This window comes from Macaca nemestrina, chromosome X (assembly GCF_043159975.1).
Source record: "Macaca nemestrina isolate mMacNem1 chromosome X, mMacNem.hap1, whole genome shotgun sequence".
Classification (NCBI taxonomy): Eukaryota; Metazoa; Chordata; class Mammalia; order Primates; family Cercopithecidae; genus Macaca; species Macaca nemestrina.
This window is the reverse complement of record NC_092145.1, coordinates 113,333,794-113,354,430: the sequence shown is the minus strand read 5'-3', so window position 1 is coordinate 113,354,430 and position 20,637 is coordinate 113,333,794. Positions and strand designations below refer to the sequence as shown.

The following is a 20,637-nucleotide window of genomic DNA, read 5'->3' as shown; positions in this document are numbered from 1 at the left end:
TTCTAACAGCCTGTTACTGAGATGTCCCAGGGTACCCCATGGAGTGTGTTCTCCCTCCTCACTGTAAAGAGTCAATAAACCCAGATTTGTTTGACTGCAGGTGGTCTGCGAATAAAGAGCACTTATATTGTAATAAAAGATCCCGATGTACCCTCAGAGAACTCCTGATAAAGCAGGAGAGACAGATAAACCAATGGATCTCAGTGTGATGAGTAATGTAATAAAACATAACAAGGCGCTGGTTATGGTTATTGAAGAGCAATAGGTCAGAGAGCCAGGAGGGTCAGCGAAGTCTTCCTGATGGAGGGGACATTCAACTGACTCTTAGGTAGAAGTTAGTCCAGTGAAGAAGGGAGCATTGGATTAGTGGTTAGAGAAAAGTGTTCTAGGCAGAGGGAATAGCAAGTTCAAAGTCAAGAAGCAGAGAACGTGGCTAGAACATGACAGAGATCAAGAAGGGACTCCCCACAAGTTCGAAGGGCCTTGTGTGCTCGAGGTCCATTGCAGGGTGCTATGACACTTTATTTTTTTACTTTATTTATTACTATTTTTTGAGACAGTGTCTCACTTTCTCACCCAGACTGGAGTGCAGTGGCATGTTCTTGGCTCACCACAACCTCCGCCTCCCGGGTTCAAGCAATTCTCCTGCCTCAGCCTCCTGAGTAGCTGGGACTACAGGCATGCGCCACCATGCCCAGCTAGTAGAAATGGGGTTTGACCATGTTGGCCAGGCTGGGACTTCAAGTGATCCACCTGCCCCGGCCTCCCAAAGTGCTGGGATTACAGGCATGAGCCACCATGCCCAGTCAATTTTAAAAGATTCATAACCACATATTATGATCAAAGTTAACAAATCAACATTCGTTTGCCTCCAGATGCTGAGAATACAGCATCACTTTTGTAGCATTGCCAAAAAGGCATAGCCTGAATTAACCACGAGGATAAATTAAGGAATCCCAAATTAAGGGACATTGTACATTTTGAATTCCAAACACGTCAATGATGTCAGAAAACAAAAATAAAAGGCTGAGGAGCTGTTCCAGGTGAAAAGGAACTAAAGGCAGCTAAATGCAATGCCTCACCCTGGATTGGGTTTGGGCATGAAACATCTTTTTACTGTAGCCTCAACCTCCTGGACTCAAGTGATCCTCCTGCCTCAGCCTCCTGAGTAGCTGGAACTACAGGCACGCACCACCACACCCAGATATATATATAATTTTTTTTTTTTTTTGAGAAGTAGTTTCACTCTTGTTGCCCAGGCTGGAGTGCAATGGCACAATTTCAGCTCACTGCAACCTCCACCTCCTGGGTTCAAGAAATTCTCCTGTCTCAGCGTCCCGAATAGCTGGGATTACAGGCATGTGCCACCACGCCCGGCTAATTTTGTATTTTTAGTAGAGACAGGGTTTCACCATGTTGGTCACGCTGGTCTCGAACTCCTGACCTCAGGTGATCCGCCTGCCTCAGCCTCCCAAAATGCTGGGATTACAGGCGTGAGCCACCATGCCCGGCCAGTATTTTTTTGTTTTTCGTTTTTGGGGATTTTTTTTTTTTAATTTTTAGTAGAGACGAAGTCTCCCTTTGTTGCCAGGTTCATCCCAAACTCCTGGGCTCAATCGATCCACCCACCTCGGCCTCCCAAAGTGCTGAGATTACAGGCCTGAACCACTGTGCTGGTCCTGGCTTTTTTTTTTTTTTTTTTTTTTTTTTTTTTAATGTGGGTTATTTAGAGAAAGCCTGTACCGTCAGATGGCAGGACCAGGAATACATTTAGGCTAAGAATGGGGTTGTGGAGCTGCGTGCCGTTGAGGAATGTGTTTTCCATATGATTTGAAAATGAAATCGAGCCTTTCCTCTTCCCCCACCAAAAAAGTTTTTGCAAGAGTTGGCCTTCAGCCACCAGGGTCTTCTCCACTAGGATGGAGAGGAGCTTTGTTCTTTCCTTTTTAACCTGTTTGGGTTTAACCCTCCCAGTCTCTCTCTGTTCGGCATTTAACAACTTTTTTTGGTTGAAGTAAGAGGTAAACTAGCTATTCGTCCAAACTCCAAAGCTCAGGTTCACTGGGCCGTAAGCCTGTACCCACCATCCCCGTGCCTGCCAGGGGCGGCTTTGCAGGATTCTTCCAGCCGCGGGGTACAGGGACGGGGACGGGGCGGGGTCCCAGGCCCGTGCCATCCACCTACCAAGCCGCCGGGTCCCGGGAGGCGTTTCCCCTCTCCTTGGCCCGCTGCCTGACCTTCGAGCCGCCTGAGAAGTTTCCAGCCTGGCGAGTGCCGAGCCAGGACGGCCTCCCCGCCCCCTCCTTGGAAAGGAAAGGCCCCGGCGACAACAGAGCCAGACCTGCTCCTCCCGTCCCAATCTCCCTATCGGGGGCAGCCAGAAGGAGACTGACCGCCCTGTGCCCACCCGGGAACCCGGGCCCTTTCAACCGGGCTGGCTGGTGCGCCCTCTGCAAAGCCTGCGCCAGGGACGAGGCAGGCTCAACCTTCAGATTCCCAGGGCCTCTCTGTCACTGTCGCCGTCACCGTCGCCCGAGGCCCCAGCGGCTCTACCAGACTGTTGTGGAGGCCTCTCACCCGCACAGGTACCCCGGGGGGCAGCTCGGGCGCTTGACGCCCCCGTCCCCGCTCCCTGCTGCCCAGCCACCCCTTTTGTGGCCACGGGCCGGACCTAAATGGAACATTTGGCTCCCCTGTCCCCTCCCCACTGGCTTCTATGAGGGAGCATGGGGTTAAAAGTCGCTATGGCAAAACTCCTGCCTCTGATCTTGAGCCTTATCTAAGACTGATAGGATGAAGGCCTTTGGAGTCTGAACACTGCCCGCCCCCTCCCTTTTTTTTTTTTTTTTTTTTTTTTTTTGAGACAAGGTCTCAGTCTGTCGCCCAGGCTGGAGTGCCATGGCCCAATCTTGGCTCACTGCAACCTCCTCCTCCCAGGTTCAAGCGATTCTCCAGCCTCAGCCTCCCTAGTAGCTAGGACCACAGGCTTGAACCACTAAGCCGGGCTAATTTTTTGTATTTTTTGTAGAGAGGGGCTTTCAGCATGTTGCCTGGGCTGGTCTCAAACTCCTGACCTCAATGATCCTCCCACCTCAGCCTCCCAAAGTGCTGGAATTACAGGCACGAGCCACCGGCACCGGCCTGAGCCCATTTTTAATAGCCAAAAAACATTCCAAATGCTGCTGCAGATGCGGATACTTTGTATTTGGGACTGGTTTGGGCTGTGGTTTTTTTGTTTGTTTTGGTTTTGGTTTTTTGGTTTTTCTGGTTTTTTTTTGTTTTGTTTTTTGTTTGTTTGTTTGTTTTTGAGAAGGAGTCTTACCCTGTCGCTCAGGCTAGAATCCAATGGCACAATCTCGGCTCACTGCAACCTCTGCCTCCCGGGTTCAAACGATTCCCCTGCCTCAGTCTTGTGAGTAGCTGGGATTACAGGCATCCGCCACCGTGCCCGGCTAATTTTTTTGTATTTTTAATAGAGATGCGGTTTCACCATGTTGGTCAGGCTGGTCTTGAACTCCTGACCTCGTGATCCACCTGGCTCAGCCTCCCAAAGTGCTGGGATTACAGGCGTGAGCCACCACGCCTGGCATGTGTTTCTTTTTTAAAATATAGTTTATTGGAGGAAATATTAGATCAAACATTATTTTTCTTTTTCCCCCCTCTATTCATTTGCCCACCCATGTGTAGGATCACTTACTTCAAAGCAGATAGCTACCCTGGGAGAAGGATGAAGATGCAGGCAATTTTTATTTATTTATTTAGAGACAGGTTCTTGCTCTGTTGCCCAGGCTGGAGTGCAGTGGCATGATCACGGCTCACTGCAGCCTCCATCCCCCGGACTCAAATGATCCTCCCACCTCAGCCTCCCGAGTAGCTAGGACCACAGGCATGTGCCATTACACTCGCTAATTTTTTGTTGTTTTGTAAAGTCAGGCTCTCACTATGTTGCCCACACCAGTCCCAGACTCCTGGGTCCAAGCAATCTTCCTGCCTCAGCCTCCTAAAGAGCTGGGATTACAGGCCTGAGCCCCTGTGCCTGACAAATGCAGGCAGTGTGGATCATTCCTGGAAACCGCCTACTCAGGGCAGAGGTACAGAAAGAAAAGATTGCTCTTGCAAGTTGCCTGTCTTTCCTCTCCCACATGGGATTCTTATCTGATTTTTTCTCCTTTTCAGATAATTTTTCTGTCTTCTCCCAGTTCGCTGGTCATGGTCTCTGGCCTAAAGTCCCAGCATAGAATGTTCCTCTCCTGTGGAGTCCAACACTCCTTGCCAAACTGGCACGGTGTCTTCCTGGGAAGCAAGAAATCACTGAAGGGCTGTCAGTTCCTGCCAGGGTGGTTCAATGCTGTCCTTTTCTCCACTCCTTCCATGGTCTGCGTTGGAAAATGCGTGTTAGTTCGAATTCAGCGAGTTCTCATTGGGGTGAACATAGTCCTAAAAATGCAGTTCATAAAAATCAACCACACAGAGAAGAAAAATAAATCAGTAAAGCAGCTCAGAAAAATACAGGTGTGGAGGGCCCTGGCCTCTGCACCCTCAAAGAAGGGGCTCAACAGCATCAACAGAAGGGGGGGAGCAGAAAGTGCCCTGCAGACACCCAGAAGGGCCACCAATGAACAAACTGCCGGCTCCCTGACCCGCCCTGGGGCCCGGGGTATTGACATAAAGGGCGACCTTGCACTATTTCAACAGCCAGTTCTCTGAGGAGCACAAACACCAAGGAGTGGAGGTCAGGGTGTCGCTTTTTTGTTCTCTTTTTGAAAGATCATTTGAGAAGCACGTCACTGGTAAGTTGGTTGAAGATGTTTCATGGTCTGTTATCAGCTCTTTTCTTTTGCCTACATGTGTCTCTCCCTGTCACATTGCATATCCTTGTCTGATCTGGGGGAAGTGTATCCAGCCTTGCCAGTTCTTAGCCAGGTGTTTTACTATATTTGTTCTGTGCGATGACCTTTCACTCACCTCTGTTACCTTCAATAGATCTCCCCCGCGACCATGTCTTCCATTAAGATTGAGTGTGTTTTGCCGGAGAACTGCCAGTGCGGTGAGTCTCCAGTATGGGAGGAAGCATCCGACTCTTTGCTCTTCGTAGACATTCCTGCAAAAAAGCTTTGCCGGTGGGATTCACTCACCAAGCAAGTACAGCGAGTGACCATGGGTAAGGATGAAGGCTGGGCTGAGATCAGCCAGCTACCTTTTCCCACGGCACCCTTCTTGTCAAAGCACACTGAATACACTTGTCATGTTGTCTGTCCCCACTCCATATCCTTCCACTCTGACCCAGGGTTTAATTATGGATGGTCAATACTGTCCTCTTCCTCTTTGAATGAGGGACAACATTCCAATTTTTTGGGGGGGAGGAGGGGGGTTGTTTGTTTTTTTGTTTGTTTGTTTGTTTGTTTTGAGACAGGGTCTCACCATGTTGCCCTGGCTGGAGTGCCATGGTGTGATCACGGCTCACTGCAGCCTTGATCTCCTGGGGCTCAAGGGATACTCCTGCCTCAGCCTCCCTAGTAGCTGTGACTACAGATGTGTGCCACTACGTCCAGCTAGTTTGTATTTTTTGTAGAGGTGGTGTTTCACCATGTTGCCCAGGCTGGTCTCAAATTCCTGGGCTCAAGAGATCCACCCACCTCAACCTCCCAAAGCGTTGGGATTACAGACATGAGCCACCACGCCCAGCCCATTCCCAGTTTTGTTTGGATGCTGGGTTACTCTAGTTTCTGTCTTTCCTTAATACCGTCAGATAACCATGGAAAGTTAAAGACGCAGCTATCTGCCTTGGGTCAGGCCAAGACCTTAATTTTCAAAACAAAACAAAACAAAACAAAAACAGGTGCCTCCCTTCTTTGAAAGTGAAAACTAGCTTTTGGATGTATAAAGAGTTAACCAGGACCATCTTTGCTCACTGCACAAAATAGGATTCATGATGGAATTTCATGTGAATTTGAGTGTGATGCGTTTATGGCCCTGTGAATTCTAAAGAAGGAATTTATCACTTCCTATGGCCCAAGGGAATGGGCTTGATGTAATTACCGATAGAGAAAAAAGTTTCTTGTTTTCACTGAGCCCATGGGAAAAAATATCAGGAATTCCTATAATCTTGGGACATTCTTTCTCAATCCGGAACTCGGACCTCAACTTTTTTCATTTTTTTAGACAAGGTCTGGCTCTGCCATCCAGGCTGGAGTGCAATAATGCAAACATGGCTCACTACAGCCTCAATCTCCCAGGCTCAAGCAATCCTCCCACCTTAGCCTCCTGAGTAGCTGGAACCACAGGCGTGTGCCACCACACCTAGCTAATTTTATTTTTATTTTTTGTAGAGACAGGGTCTCCCTATATTGCCCAGGCTGATCTTGAACTCCCGGGCTCAAGCAATTATCCTGCCTTGACCTCCCAAGGTGCGGAGATTACAGGCATGAGCCACCACGGCCCGCTTTAAACTTCTTTATTTTTAAATGAAAGGGAACAACTTTGTTTTTTTTGAGACGGAGTCTCGCTCTGCCGCCCAGGCTGGAGTGCAGTGGCGCAATCTCCACTCACTGCAAGCTCCGCTTCGCGGGTTCACGCCATTCTCCTGCCTCAGCCTCCGGAGTAGCTGGGACTACAGGCGCCGCCACCACGCCCGGCTAATTTTTCGTATTTTTAATAGAGACGGGGTTTCACCGTGTTAGCCAGGATGGTCTCGATCTCCTGACCTCGTGATCCGCCCGCCTCGGCCTCCCAAAGTGCTGGGATTACAGGCGTGAGCCACCGCGCCCGGCCCCGGGAACAACTTTTTAATTCACCCAGAAGTATGACTGTGGTAAAGTGACTGTGACCTCTGAGGGTAGAATGGGGATGGGTTCCCCTTGCCTTTTCTAGTCTCTTTTGCAGCAGACACACGTGCCAATCTGTGATCTGAAAAGCGCCTCCCCCCCGCCCCCCACCCCCAACCCATGGAAAAAGCTGTGGTGTCAGCAGTAGCTTAGAGAGCTACCAAGAGAAGTCTCAGGCTGTAGGTTGGGATCCCCGATGAGAGTTGTCCTACACATTCCCTGGGACCCTTGATGACTCCAATCAAAGTGTGAGCAGGGCTTTGAGCTAAGGGTGGCTCCTGAAGCTCCCATTATCTTACACTGAATGGGTGCTTAGGAAATGTTTTCAAAATCAATTCTGATAAATTTATTTCACCACAGCAGTCAATCTCTCCACTTAAAAAAAAAAAAAAAAATTCTTGGCCGGGTGTAGTAGCTCATGCCTGTAATCTCAACACTTTTGGGAGGCTGAGATGGGTGGATCACTTGAGGCCGGGAGTTCAAGACCAGCCTGACCATGATGGTGAAACCCTGTCTATACTAAAAATACAAACATTAGCCAGGCATGGTAGCACAGCCTGTAATCCCAGCTACTTGGAAGGCTGAGGCAGGAGAATCCCTTGAACCCAGGAGGCGGAGGTTGCAGTGAGTCAAGATCATGACACTGCACTCCAGCCTGGGCAACAGAGCAAGACTCCATTTCAAAAAAAAAACAAAAACAAAAAAAAAGTTTTCTTATACATGGAAAAATATTAAACAAAGAAAACCTAAAATTTAAAAACATAAAATATAGTAATATAATGAAGAGATGTGATTATACTATCTCTGCATCTACATTTCTATCTGTTTATTATTTTTTACCGTGGTTACTTCCAAAAAAGGATCTGAGAAACAATTTGCAATTAAATACATATAAAATAGGGCCCCTTAGAAAAGACAAATCCTGGGTCAGGTGCGGTGGCTCATGCCTAATATCCCAATACTTTGGGAGGCCAAGGCGGGTGGATAACCTGAGGTCAGGAGTTCGAAATCAGCCTGGCCAACATGGTGAAACCATCTGCTAAAAATACAAATAAAATTTAGCCAGGCGTGGTGGCACATGCCTGTAATCCCAGCTACTCAGGAGGCTGAGGCAGGAGAATTGCTTGAACCCAGGAGGCAGAGGTTGCAGTGAGCTGAGATTGCGCCACTGCACTCCAGCCTGGGCAACAAGAACAAAACTCTTGTCAAAAAAAAAAAAAAGGCAAATCCTGTATCGGAGAGGCAGAGAGATGTCACAAAACCTAGTTGCTATAACTAAACTCAGTTTGTGTCTCTGAATTTTCTGGAGCATTTTTTGGCAAAATGGGGTATCACTTGCTCTGTGATGACTGTCCCAGTGCCCCTAGATTAGAAACTCCTCCTCTGAACTGGATGTGGCACTTGCTCCATATCATGGCCACTGTGCTTTCACTCCTCTGCTTCTCCCACTAGACTGGGAGCTTCCAGAGGAATTAGGTTTTATTCACATTTCTATCTATTGCTGCCCAGATCAGCACACATAATTCATACTCAACAAATGTACTAGGTTACATAGCCTTCCCTACTCAACAGAAGGAAGAGAGCGCTCCCATTGTCACGAGAGCTGGGCTCCCACTCTAAGCGATGCCAGGTAGCACAGTGACCTCAGTGGCCTCAGCCACTAAACTGGTACTGCTTTTTAACTGTTGCTTTGCCTCTACAGATGCCCCAGTCAGCTCTGTGGCCCTTCGCCAGTCGGGAGGCTATGTTGCCACCATTGGAACAAAGTTCTGTGCTTTGAACTGGGAAGAACAATCAGCAGTTGTCTTGGCCACAGTGGATAACGACAAGAAAAACAATCGCTTCAATGATGGGAAGGTGGATCCCGCCGGGAGGTACTTTGCTGGTAAGATTTCTCTTAACACCTACTTACTGAGCCTTGGAGGAAATACTTTGACATACAAAGTTCTCACTACTGGCCAGGGTGGTGGCTCACGCCTGTAATCCCAGCACTTTGGGAGCCAAGGCGAGTGGATCGCATGAGCCCAGGAGTTCGAGACCAGCCTGGGCAACATGGTGAAATTCTGTCTCTACCAAAGTTACAAAAAATTAGCTGGGTGTGGTGGCGTGCACCTGTGGTCCCAGCTACTCAGGAGGCTGAGTTGGAAGGATCATCTGAGCCCAGTAGTTTGAGGCTGCAGTGAGCCAAGATCGTGCCACTGCACTCCAACCTGGGTGATAGAGTCTCGAAAGAAAAGAAAGAAGGAAGGAAGGAAGGAAGGAAGGAAGGAAGGAAGGAAGGAAGGAAGGAAGGAAGGAAGGAAGGAAGGAAGGAAGGAAGGAGGAGGGAAGGAGGGAAGGAGGGAAGGAGGGAAGGAGGGAAGGAGGGAAGGAGGGAAGGAGGGAAGGAGGGAGGGAGGAAAGGGAGGGAGGGAGGGAGAGAAGGGAGGGAGGGAAGAAAGAGAAGAAAGAAAGAAAAGAAAGAAAGAAAGAAAGAAAGAAAGAAAGAAAGAAAGAAAGAAAGAAAGAAAGAAAGAAAGAAAGAAAGAAAGAAAGAAAGAAAGAAAGAAAGAAAGAAAAGAGAAAGAAAAGAAAGAAAGAAAGAAAGAAAGAAAGAAAGAAGAAAAAGAAAGGAGAAAGAAAGAAAGAAAAAGAAAGAAAGTAAGAAAGTAAGTTAGTTCTCACTACCTCAAAAGTGTTATTTATAATGAATCTTGGGTTCTTCTTTTATTATTGCCTGAGTAACTTGTAGCACACACACACACACACACACAAAATCCTATGATAAAATCTTCATTTGTATTTCCGTCTCTAGCAGAGACTAAAATCTGTATGGTATTTTGGTGGTTTAAGTGAGTTTTAAATACAGGGGTTTTGTTGTTGATGTTTAAATCAGAAATATTTTCAAATTTACAGAAAAAAATAAGAATAGTACAGGCCGGGCGTGGTGGCTCACGCCTGTAATCCCAGCACTTTGGGAAGGCCGAGGCGGGCAGATCATGAGGTCAGGAGATTCAGACCATCCTGGCTAACAAGGTGAAACCCTGTCTGTACTAAAAATAAAAAAATTAGCCAGGCATGGTGGTGGGCACCTGTAGTCCCAGCTACTGGGGAGGCTGAGGCAGGAGAATGCCGTGCACCTGAGAGGCAGAGCTTGCAGTGAGCCGAGGTCACGCCATTGCACTCCGGCCTGGGCAATAGAGAGAGGCTCCATCTCAAAAAAAAAAGAATAGTACAAACAACACTTGTATTGTATACCTTTTACTCAGGTTCACCTATTGCTAACATTTTGTTCCATTTGCTTTATCATTCGCTGTCTGTATATGTCTAAACATATTTATCTCTGGAGTCCTTTATTAAAAAAAAAAAAAAAATAGAGATGAGATCTCACTCTGTTGCCCAGGCTGGTCTTGAACTCCTGAGCTCAAGTGATCCTCACACCTCATCCTCCCAAGTGCTGGGATTACAGGTGTGAGCCACTGCGCCCGGCCTATCTCCAGAATCATGTGAGAGTAGGTTGCATGTATATCCTATGTGCCTTTACCCCTAAAATGCTGCAGTGTGAATTTCCCAAGAAAGATGACATAGTCTTACATGACCACAGTTAGAGTGATCAACTTAAAAAAGTTTAGCATTGATATGGTCATTTTATCTGATATACTATTTAAATCCCAGTTTTGTCAATTGTGCAAAAGTGTTCTTTCTCACGTTTTTTCCCTCCAGCACAGGATACAGTCTAGGATCATGGATTGCATTTCCTTTTCATATCTCTTTGATCTTTTTTAAAACTGGAACATTTTCATAGCTTTTTTTGTTGTTGTTTTTTATAACATTGCCATTTTTGAAGAATACAGCCAGCCCTACCCAACTCCCCCCTTTTTTAACAGGGCATTCCTTATTTAGTATCTGTCTGGTGTTTGTGATCAAGTTGATGTTATACATTCCTGACGGGAATACTGCATAGATAATGTTCTGTTCTCAGGGTAACCCATCTGGAGGTACACGATGTCCATGTGTCCCCTCGTTGGTGATTTTGATTGCCAGGTTAAGCCTCTGTCAGATTTCTCTACCGCATAACTATTTTTAATTGCAATTTATAAACAATTTGTGGGGGTTGTTAGTTATCTATTGCTGGATAACAAATTACGCTGAAACTTAGAGGCTTAAAATAAGAAATATTTATTATCTCAGATGGTTTCTGAAGGTCAAGAATCTGGGTGCAGCTTAGCTGGATGGATCCAGTTCAGGCTATCTCATAAGACTGCAGTCAAGCTTTCCGCAGGGACTGCAGCCTCGGAAAAGGCTGGATTCTCTGAAGAGGCCTAAAGGATCCACTTCTAAGCTCATTCACATAGGGGTTGGCAGGAGGCTTCAGTTCCTTAGCTGGTGGGTCTCTCCATAGGGCTGCTCAGGACATGGCTGCCCCTAGAACTAGTGATAAGAGGAGAGAGAGAGAGAGAGAGAGGAGGGAGAGAGAAAACGCATGCACCCAAGATCCAAGATGGAAGCTACAGTCTTTAGCCAATTGGAAGTGACATACCATCACTTCTGCCATATGCTATTTGGTCACACAGACAATGACAGAGGGAACTATCCAAGGGTGAGAATGCTGAAAGGTGGGAATCATTAGGCGCTATCTTGGAGGCTGGCTACAACATGGGGAGATACTCTAAGTCCACACAAATATCCTTGTCCTCATCGAAATTTCTCCCTTAAGTTTTGCATTCGTTGATGATTCTTTCTTGAACCAAAGTTTACTATGATGGTTGCAAAATGACTTATATGCAGGTTTAAAAGAATTTTATCTACCGTTTTAAATTAGATAATGCATTTCACATATATTTCTCATCATAATAACCTTCTAAGTTAGCCAAAGTTGATTCTCCATCTCTGCTATTCCCACCTTCCCACACTGCCGCCTCATATTGTTGGCCCTGCTGTCCTGGCCCTGTGCATGTTCAACCTGGAAGGCAGGAGAGGTCAGAGCAGCTGACTGTAGACTGCTTCCCATCTTCCTGGGCTTTATACAACCACAGATATGGTCAGGGACAGGTTGAAAGATTAAAGATGAGGATCTGTTGGAAGCCCTTCTGCAGTAATTTCTGCAGGATAAAGATACGTGATTGGATATTTCGCCTCCTGGTGAAATTGATTTTCTTTCCCTCTTTTGAGTAGAAGTTGACAGTTCTGCGCTCGCTTCAGCAGCATATCTACTAAAATTGGAACAATACAGAGAAGATTAGCATGGCCCCTGCACAAGGATGACACGCATGAAGAGCTCCATATTTTTTTTAAAAAGTTTACAGTTCTGAGGCACTTTGTGAGACAAAAATAAAGATGGCCTCCAAGGCCTGCATTCTTAGCATGGAGTCTCTGGGCCATCAAGAGACCTCTTAAAATTGTAGGTGTCTGGCTGGGCACGGTGGCTCAAGCCTGTAATCCCAGCACTTTGGGAGGCTGAGGCGGGCGGATCACGAGGTCAGGAGATCGAGACCATCCTGGCTAACACAGTGAAACCCCGTCTCTACTAAAAATACAAAAACTTAGCCGGGCGAGGTGGCAGGCGCCTGTAGTCCCAGCTACTCGGGAGGCTGAGGCAGGAGAATGGCGTAAACCCAGGAGGCGGAGCTTGCAGTGAGCTGAGATCCGGCCACTGAACTCCAGCCTGGGTGACAGAGCGAGACTCCGTCTCAAAAAAATAAATAAATAAAAATAAAAATAAAAATAAAAAATAAAAAATAAAATTGTAGGTGTCATTGTGGGTGTAACTATTAGGTATTACTATAATATTCTATAGTACTAATACTAATACTATAATATTATACTTAAAATAATATATAGTTTTACTTTATATATTATAATATATAATTTTAATTTATATATTATAATATAGTATAATTATATAAGTACATATAATTATATTATATTAATATAATTATATATTATATATTATATAATTGCATTATATAATATATAATACAACTATATATAATATTATATATTATATTTATATATTATATTATATTATATATAATTATGTTATAATACTATAGTATTCTTGCAGATGCCTAACACTAGTACAGTAGTATATACCTAATAGGTTACTCCGAGGTGCCCCAGGCCCAGAAAAAGGTGGGGTCATCTTATAGTCTAGATGGATTCTCAAGGTGATCGCACCCTGAAGATATCACCACACCCAAGATCTGACCTGTCTATGCTTGTTACTAGATAATGAAGCTGAGGCTCTAGATTATTCTGTCCACCAAGGAAGAGGCTTTCCAAGCAGCAGGAGATTCATGTGCATGTTCCAGGCCTCTTTTTCTGTGAGGCAGATATTGTGCAGGGAGAGCCATGAAACAAACCCAACTGACCTAGAGCAGGAAACTGCCAAGGGAACATCTTTCTCCCCAAGGAGGGAGGATCAACCCTGTCTTGCTTGCTATTCAGGCTTCCCATCTACATTATCTCTTTGGCATCTGTGCCATCTCATTTTCGGCATCTGTTGATTCTCTTTTCCTATGTGAGTCGAGATTTCCATGTTTCTTTGTGTTGCCAAGTAATCTGGGGTTGTGTTCTAGACATTTTGAATATTATGAGGCCCTGAGTCCTATTGAAATCCTTTGGCCGGGTGCGGTGGCTCAAGCCTGTAATCCCAGCACTTTGGGAGGCTGAGGCAGGTAGATCACTTGAGCTCAGGAGTTTGGGACCAGCCTGGGCAACACAGTGAAATCTCGTCTCTACAAAAATAAAAAATAAAACAAATGAGCCAGGCATGGTGGCTTACTCCCACAGACCCAGCTGCTCAGAGGCTGAGGTGGGAGGAACGCTTGAGTCCGGGAGGTTGAGGCTGCAGTGAGCTGTGATCACGCCACTGCACTCCAGCCTGGGCAACAGAGCAAGACTCTGCTAAAAAAAAAAAAAAAAAAAAAAAAAAAAAAAAAAAAAAAAAAAAACAGAAGAAGAAAAAAAAAGAAGCAGCAGAAGGAGAAGGCGAAGGAGAAGGAGAAGGAGGGGGTTTGGCATGGCAGCTCATGCCTGTGACCCCAGCACTTTGGAGGCCAAGGCAGGTGGATTGCTTGAGTTGCTTGAGCTACTGGGGAGGCTGAGGTAGGAGAATCACCCAAGCCTAGAGGAGGTCGAGGCTGCATGAGCCGAGACCGCATCAGTGCACTCCAGCCTGGGCAACCAGAGTGAGTCTAGGAGTTTGAGACCAGCCTGGGCAACATGGCAAAACCCCGTCTCTACTCAAAATACAAAAACAAAACCAAAACAAAACAAACAAACCTAGCCTGGCGTGGTAGTATGTGCCTGTAGCCCCAGCCACTCAGGAGGCTGAGGTAGGAGAATCGCCTGAGCCTGGGAGATTGAGACTGCAGTGAGCCATGATCGTGCCACAACACTCCAGCCTGGATGACGTATCGAAGAAGAAGAAGAAGAAAGAAGGAAGAAGGAAGAAGAGGAGGAGGAGGAAGAAGAGAAGGAGGAGGAGGAAGAGGAAGAGGAGGAGGAGGAAGAGGAAGAAGAAATCCTTTGAAGAATGTTGTTATAGTTGTCTTAGCAGGCAATGTATATGTGTAGGTTCAGGCCACAAGTTCCAACCTGTTTTTTATTAGATGTTATTAGGATCTGTCTCACACGTGTGCCACCCAGTGGTCAGTCTGGGACCCAGAAGGAGTTCTATCAGCTCTGCTCTCAATGTCTTCAGTAGGCTAATTCGAATCCAATTCATGCATGTATAAGTCCAAGTTGGGGTGAGCCTAGGAGATCGTAAACAGCTTAACGGGATTGCGTTCCTAAGCAATTGCCCCTTCACTATTTCTCAGTCATTTCCAGTTTCCTGGACCTCTCCTTTTCATTCCACCAGCCAGAAACCACCCATTTCTATGACTGTGCTGCGGCTGGGACCAAGCAGCGAGGACAGAGAAAGATAATATAAAAGCAACAGTATTTGGCGTCACCCTTTTGGGGCTGCAGCTTCACCCAATGGAGATGAACGTCTCCTTCCCTTGGAGTTTGCATTCCTACAGTTTCCTGCTGCTGGCCATTCTCTCTGCCATTGCTGCTGCAGACTTGTCTGGGGACTGGTGCGTGAGAGAATGGAGAAAAAGGAGTGGAAAATAACCTAGGGATTTTCTCCACTCTCTCTGAGCTTCAGGAGTTTCCTTTTCTGCTCCTTGAACCAGATCTAGGGGGTTTCTCTTGGATCTCTGTCTGCATCACAGTGCACATTTCCAGATTTCAGGGTGCGTTGAGTTCAGGCTGGCAGATACCAGAGAAGAAAATGAAGAGCTCACCATCAATTCCATGGTACTTCCACGTCTGCTGTTCTTCCCTGAGCTACCTGCTAATATTTGCTTTTCAGAGTTCTAAGATGGCTGTGCCATGTATTTTATCCAGGTTTTATAGCTGTGCTCAGTGGGAGAAAATGAGGTTCGTGCATGTTTACTCCTTCTTGTTTTGAACCAGCACCTCTAGGCACAGTTTTAATTTGCATTATATGCAAGGTAATTGTCATTTTTAAAAAATGTATATATATATAGGGCCCAAATTGGAATTGTATAATGATTTCCTTTGATTTAATCACTGGAAAGGATCCCTGGTGAGAAAGGATGGTGTCGTGCATAGGGCAAGATGCTCTGGGGCAGAGCTGAGCGCTCTTTGGTTTTCATAGGCACCATGGCTGAGGAAACAGCTCCGGCAGTTCTTGAGCGGCACCAGGGATCCCTGTACTCCCTCTTTCCTGACCACCACGTGAAAAAGTACTTTGACCAGGTGGACATCTCCAATGGTTTGGATTGGTCGCTAGACCACAAAATCTTCTATTACATTGACAGCCTGTCCTACTCCGTGGATGCCTTTGACTATGACCTGCAGACAGGACAGATCTGTATGTATTTTTCATTATTTGTCTCAGTGCTGCCAGTATTGTTTTCACGTGTTTGTGACTAGTAAGGCGCCTCTCCCTTGCCTCATGTGAAGAGGTCCTTACTTAAATGGAGAGCTTTCTGATGCTACTATTCCAATACAGTAACGATAGCACAGACTTGACTGTGCTGCCAGTCAAATCATGGCCCTCAACATATTTAAATATGGCAAGAGTTTGGCATAATGTGGATAGATCTGGGGAAGCTAATAAAAAATAATTAATACAAATATAGATTCTCAATCCTCTTCCTTGCCATCATCACCAGAAAGAGGCTCACTGCAAAAGGGATCCTGTTCTACCAGGAGGTGACTAAAGGCAGATAATACTTAATGGAATATTGGCGCAAAAGAACAGAAACCTTGAGGTTTTTGATTGCTATTTCTTGTTTGTACTTTAGTTAACCATAGGCAAGTACTCAGAAGCTAATTACCAACCTTTCAAAATGGAAATGCAAAAAAAAAAAAAACAGTAATTGCACGTTGTCCAACTCCATCAATATGCTTGAAAGGAGCCATAGTTGGAAAATGGGAGGGAAGGAATTATTTAGAATCTAGAAGGGAGTCCTTGAAACTGTTTCATGAAAGGTGCCAAACCTTTTATGAAACAAAAGAGCAACACTAATAATAAAAATGACTTTGAAAAAATATCCCCAGAACTCTGCATGCAGATTTAATCAGACCAAACTATTCTGGTGCAGATGTTTTGCTTTGAAATATGTAGTGCTTGGGAGGCTGAGGCAGGAGAATTGCTTGAACCCGGGAGGCAGGGGTTGCAGTGAGCCAAGATCGCGCCACTGTACTCCTGCCTGGCAACAGAGCGAGACTCCATCAAGAAAGAAAAAGACAGAAAGAAAGAGAGAGAGAGAGAGAGAGAAGGAAGGAAGGGAGGAAGAAAGGAAGGGAGGAAGGAAGGAAAGAAGGAAAGAAGGAAGGAAGGAAGGAAGGAAGGAAGGAAGGAAGGAAGGAAGGAAGGAAGGAAGGAAGGAAAAGAAAGAAGGATGTAGTGCTCTTTTTTATGACTGTTTGTACCCATTGTCATTATACGTGGTTTTAACATTTTTCCATTATACCTCAATCTGATGACTGTAGTGACCTGGACTTTGTAGCATAAAGTTCTGGATTTTGATATTTGTTTTTTGTATACCACGGTTACCCCCGCTTAAGGGCACCTAGGTGGTTTCTGCGTGCCCCTCCTGCCAGAAACAGGCTCTTCTAATATTTAGTCTTGATTTTGGAGCACTCAGTCAGGCAGAAAAAGAACTCATACATCTTGCTAGTTTTTGTGCATGAACTGTTCACGTGATACCATTAAGTTGCCTTGTGGATCTCAAGAGTTTTGTAACTGAAACAGCAAAGGTCTAACCACAAGCTGACATGTACTTGACATAGACATGCAGGGCCCCAATTCAGGTCAGCTTCGAAAAGAACTATTATTGGCATTTTAGTAAGAATTCTGCTTTCTTTTTTCTCTCTCCCTCTGAATGCTTAAACAGATGCCTGTACCCAAACAAAAGACAATGAATCCATCCCAATCATGTGGTAAAAATCCTTTGTTCACATGCCAGACACTGGATAAGCTGAAGTGATCAGTATTTATAACCAGCTTGAGAGCTCCCTGTTTGATTCTCAGTATTTAGTGGCCTGTTGTTTTGTTGTGGTTCTGTTTTTGTTTTTGCCTTTTAACCATAGCCAACCGCAGAAGTGTTTACAAGCTCGAAAAAGAAGAACAAATCCCAGATGGAATGTGTATTGATGCTGAGGGGAAGCTCTGGGTGGCCTGTTACAACGGAGGAAGAGTGATTCGTTTAGATCCTGTGACAGGTAGGCCCACAGCAAAATGAAAAAATCCTTGTCATGGCCAAGCAGAGATATAGCCCGAAAGTTAGTCAGAATTTCTCTTCCTGTAGAAGTGCATCTTTTTGCTCAAAATAAATTGTCAGGGAAAGTAGATTAAATATTAAATGCACAGATGAATCCTGACCTCCCCAGTCTTCTTAGATCTTCCCTAGAAACAATACACAGGTTGGAAATTGCTGCAACTAAACTTTAAATAAAATACTTGGTGGTCTAGGGAAAAGACTTCAAACTGTGAAGCTGCCTGTTGATAAAACAACTTCATGCTGCTTTGGAGGGAAGAATTACTCTGAAATGTACGTGACCTGCGCCCGGGATGGGATGGACCCCGAGGGCCTTTTGAGGCAGCCTGAAGCTGGTGGAATTTTCAAGGTGATAGGACTATTTCTTTGATTTTGGGGGTTGGGGAGGATCCCCTGTAAGTAACTGAGTGGTTGGTACTTTTGTATACTTCTAAAGCATGATCCTATTTAGTATGTTAAGCTCATCATGCTAGACTGAAAAACATTTTATTTCGATTTTCTAGAGAGTAAGTTATCCGAATTCCAAGATGATGTGTTTAGCCTACTTTGTACATTAAATTTTTTTACTTCCTGTTTATTGAAATTCTTCAAATCAGTCGAATGAACTTGGAAAACCAATATTTACATCATGCCTAGAAGATCAGTTGATTGTTTTGATGTCTTAAGGATTTTTCAGATTTTTAACATCTTTTAGCAGCAGAATAAACCCTGATAAAAATCGTAGAGCTTTTGAGCTGAAAAGAAATACATAATGTAGAAACCCCTTTCTTAGCAGGCGGCAGATGATAGAACTAATTCAGTTTTAAATCTAAGTTAGTCGTAAAAGATTGCTAGTTGAATTATAAACTATATGAATCATTGGGTTGGACCATAAATATCCAGTCAGGTAATTCCTTTTTATGATAGGAAATAAAACAAAGATAATAGGTGGCTAAGTATATTATTACAAATCATAAAAATGCTTTTGAAGAATACTTGTGAATTACCTTTCGCCTGAGATTCTCTCTTTTCTTTTTCAACAGATAACTGGTCTGGGGGTCAAAGGAATTGCTCCCTACTCCTATGCAGGATGAGGATAGGTCTTCTTTCCTGCCAGAGGGAGCTCTGAAGACAACTAGACAATTCTGGGGCTGAAATTACAATCTAGTTAGAAAGAAAAATGAGGCAATGATATTTTTAACGGGGTTAAGTTTTAATTTACAACTTTTAAAAGGCAGAGCGTTTTTAACAAGGAGTGACAGGTGGCTTTGATAACACACTTATAAGGCTTTCTGTAAAAGGTACTATAGAAGAGCAAAGAATTGTTCAACTGTCAATCAGCCTCTTGATTCTTTGTAAATTGCCAGGGTGGGTGGGTACATATCTCTTCTTGATTCTGCATTTCATACTTAACTATATTAAAGCTTCAAGGAACAATAAATAATAATCTGGTAACGACCTATTATGTTCCCTTTTATTTTCATCATAATCTTATAAAATATACCACAATGCTAACTAACCTACATAGATATTACACTTCCTATATGTTATTTTACAAACTAAAATATGGCTGGAGGATAAGACGCAAACATACTGTCAAAATCCATGGTTCCAGCTGCCACCTACTGGATGTAAAAGTAATATGTCTCTTTGGAAAGACTTATTTCAAAAATAGCTTTATTGAGTTATAATTGGCCTGTACATATTTAAAGTGTACAATTTGACAAATTTGTCACAAATATACATTCATGAAACCAACACCACAAACAAGATAATGAATCTATCTACTACTCCAAAACTTTCCTTGTCCCGTCGTAATCCTTTCCTTCAGCCCCTCTGCCTGCCTGTTCCCCGCCCCCAGGAAACCACTGATCTGCTTTCTGTCATTGTAAATTAGTCTTAAAATTAGGTAGTATGATTTCTCTAACTTTGCTCTTTTTCAAAATAGCTTTGGCTATTTTAATTCCTTTGACCTTCCATATAAATTTTCAAATCAGCTTGACAATATCTACAAAAGAAATCCAGCTACAATGTTTTAACTGGAATCGTGAATCGCTTTTTTTTTTTTTTTTTTTTTTGACGGGATGTACTCTGTCGCCCAGGTCGGAGTGCAGGGGCGCGATCATGGCTTACTGCTGCCTCTACCTCCCAGACTCAAGCAACCCTCGCACCTCAGTCTCCCAAGTAGCTGGGCTGAGACTGCAGGTGCATGCCACTATGGTCATTTTTTCATTCATTTGTTTGGTTGGTTTTTAGGGGTTTTGCTTTTGGAGATAATTGACATCTTTACTATTGTGAGTCTTATCCATGAACAGGGCATGTCTCTCCTGTTATTTAGGCCTTCTTCAATTTTTGTCATCAGTGTTTTGTAGGTTTCAGCATACAGATCTTGTACTTGTTTTGTTAGATTTATATCCAAGTATTTCACTTTTTGGAGCTATTGTAAATGTTATTATTATTATTATTTGAGACAGGGTCTTGCTCTATGGGCCAGGCTAGAGTGAAGTGGCACGATCATAGCTCACTGCAGCCTCGAACTCCTGTACTCAAGCAGTCCACACACCTCAGCCTCCCAAAGTGCTGGAATTACAGGCATGAGCCACCACACCCAGTCTTATTATTATTTTTTGGATTTGTTTCCAGTTGATCATTGCTTGTTCATAGAAGTGTGATTGACGTTTATAGGTTGACTTTGTATCTGATGAGTTTGCTAACCTCACTAATTGGTTCTAAGAGTATTTCTGTAGCTTATCTGAGATTCTTTGGATATATAATCATGTCTTCTATGAATAGAGACAATTTTCTCTCTTTCCAATTCATATGTTTTTCTTTTTCTTGCATTATTACACTGGCTAAGATTGCCACTATTATGTTGAATGGAAATAGTAAGAGTAGATAGCCTTGTCTTATTCCCAATCTCAAGAGAAAAGCATGCAGTCTTTTATTATTAAATATATTAGTTATATGTATTTTTGTGGATGGCCTTTCTCAAATTGAGGAAATTCCCTTCTCATTTACTTTTCTGCATTTATTAATGTGATTATGTGGTTTTC

At 44.3% G+C, this 20,637-nt stretch overlaps 1 protein-coding gene, 1 long non-coding RNA gene and 1 pseudogene across 4 annotated transcripts in view; 2 read left to right on the top strand and 1 right to left on the bottom strand.

Moving 5' to 3' along the window:
* Positions 1–2,261: 2,261 nt before the first annotated feature.
* Positions 2,262–19,044, top strand: LOC105463743 (regucalcin). 2 transcript variants are annotated; one of them, XM_011711024.2, is made up of 8 exons: positions 2,264–2,585; positions 4,177–4,790; positions 4,984–5,161; positions 8,527–8,709; positions 15,475–15,690; positions 17,418–17,549; positions 17,800–17,954; positions 18,628–19,044. In XM_011711024.2, the coding sequence occupies exons 3-8, from the start codon at positions 4,999–5,001 to the stop codon at positions 18,676–18,678; spliced, it is 900 nt and encodes a 299-aa protein (XP_011709326.2). In that variant the 5' UTR covers positions 2,264–2,585; positions 4,177–4,790; positions 4,984–4,998; the 3' UTR covers positions 18,679–19,044. The 2 variants fall into 2 exon arrangements, with proteins under 2 accessions (XP_011709329.2, XP_011709326.2); XM_011711027.2 differs by lacking the exon at positions 4,177–4,790 and having other exon boundaries at positions 2,262–2,585.
* Positions 10,971–20,637, bottom strand: part of LOC105463736 (uncharacterized) — a 38,755-nt gene continuing 29,088 nt past the window's right edge. For both annotated transcript variants that reach the window (XR_976490.3, XR_011618416.1), the window contains one exon: positions 10,971–11,234. This is a non-coding gene — a long non-coding RNA (uncharacterized lncRNA). The remainder of the gene's footprint in view (positions 11,235–20,637) is intronic.
* LOC112423556 (U6 spliceosomal RNA) lies at positions 11,993–12,093 on the top strand (annotated as a pseudogene).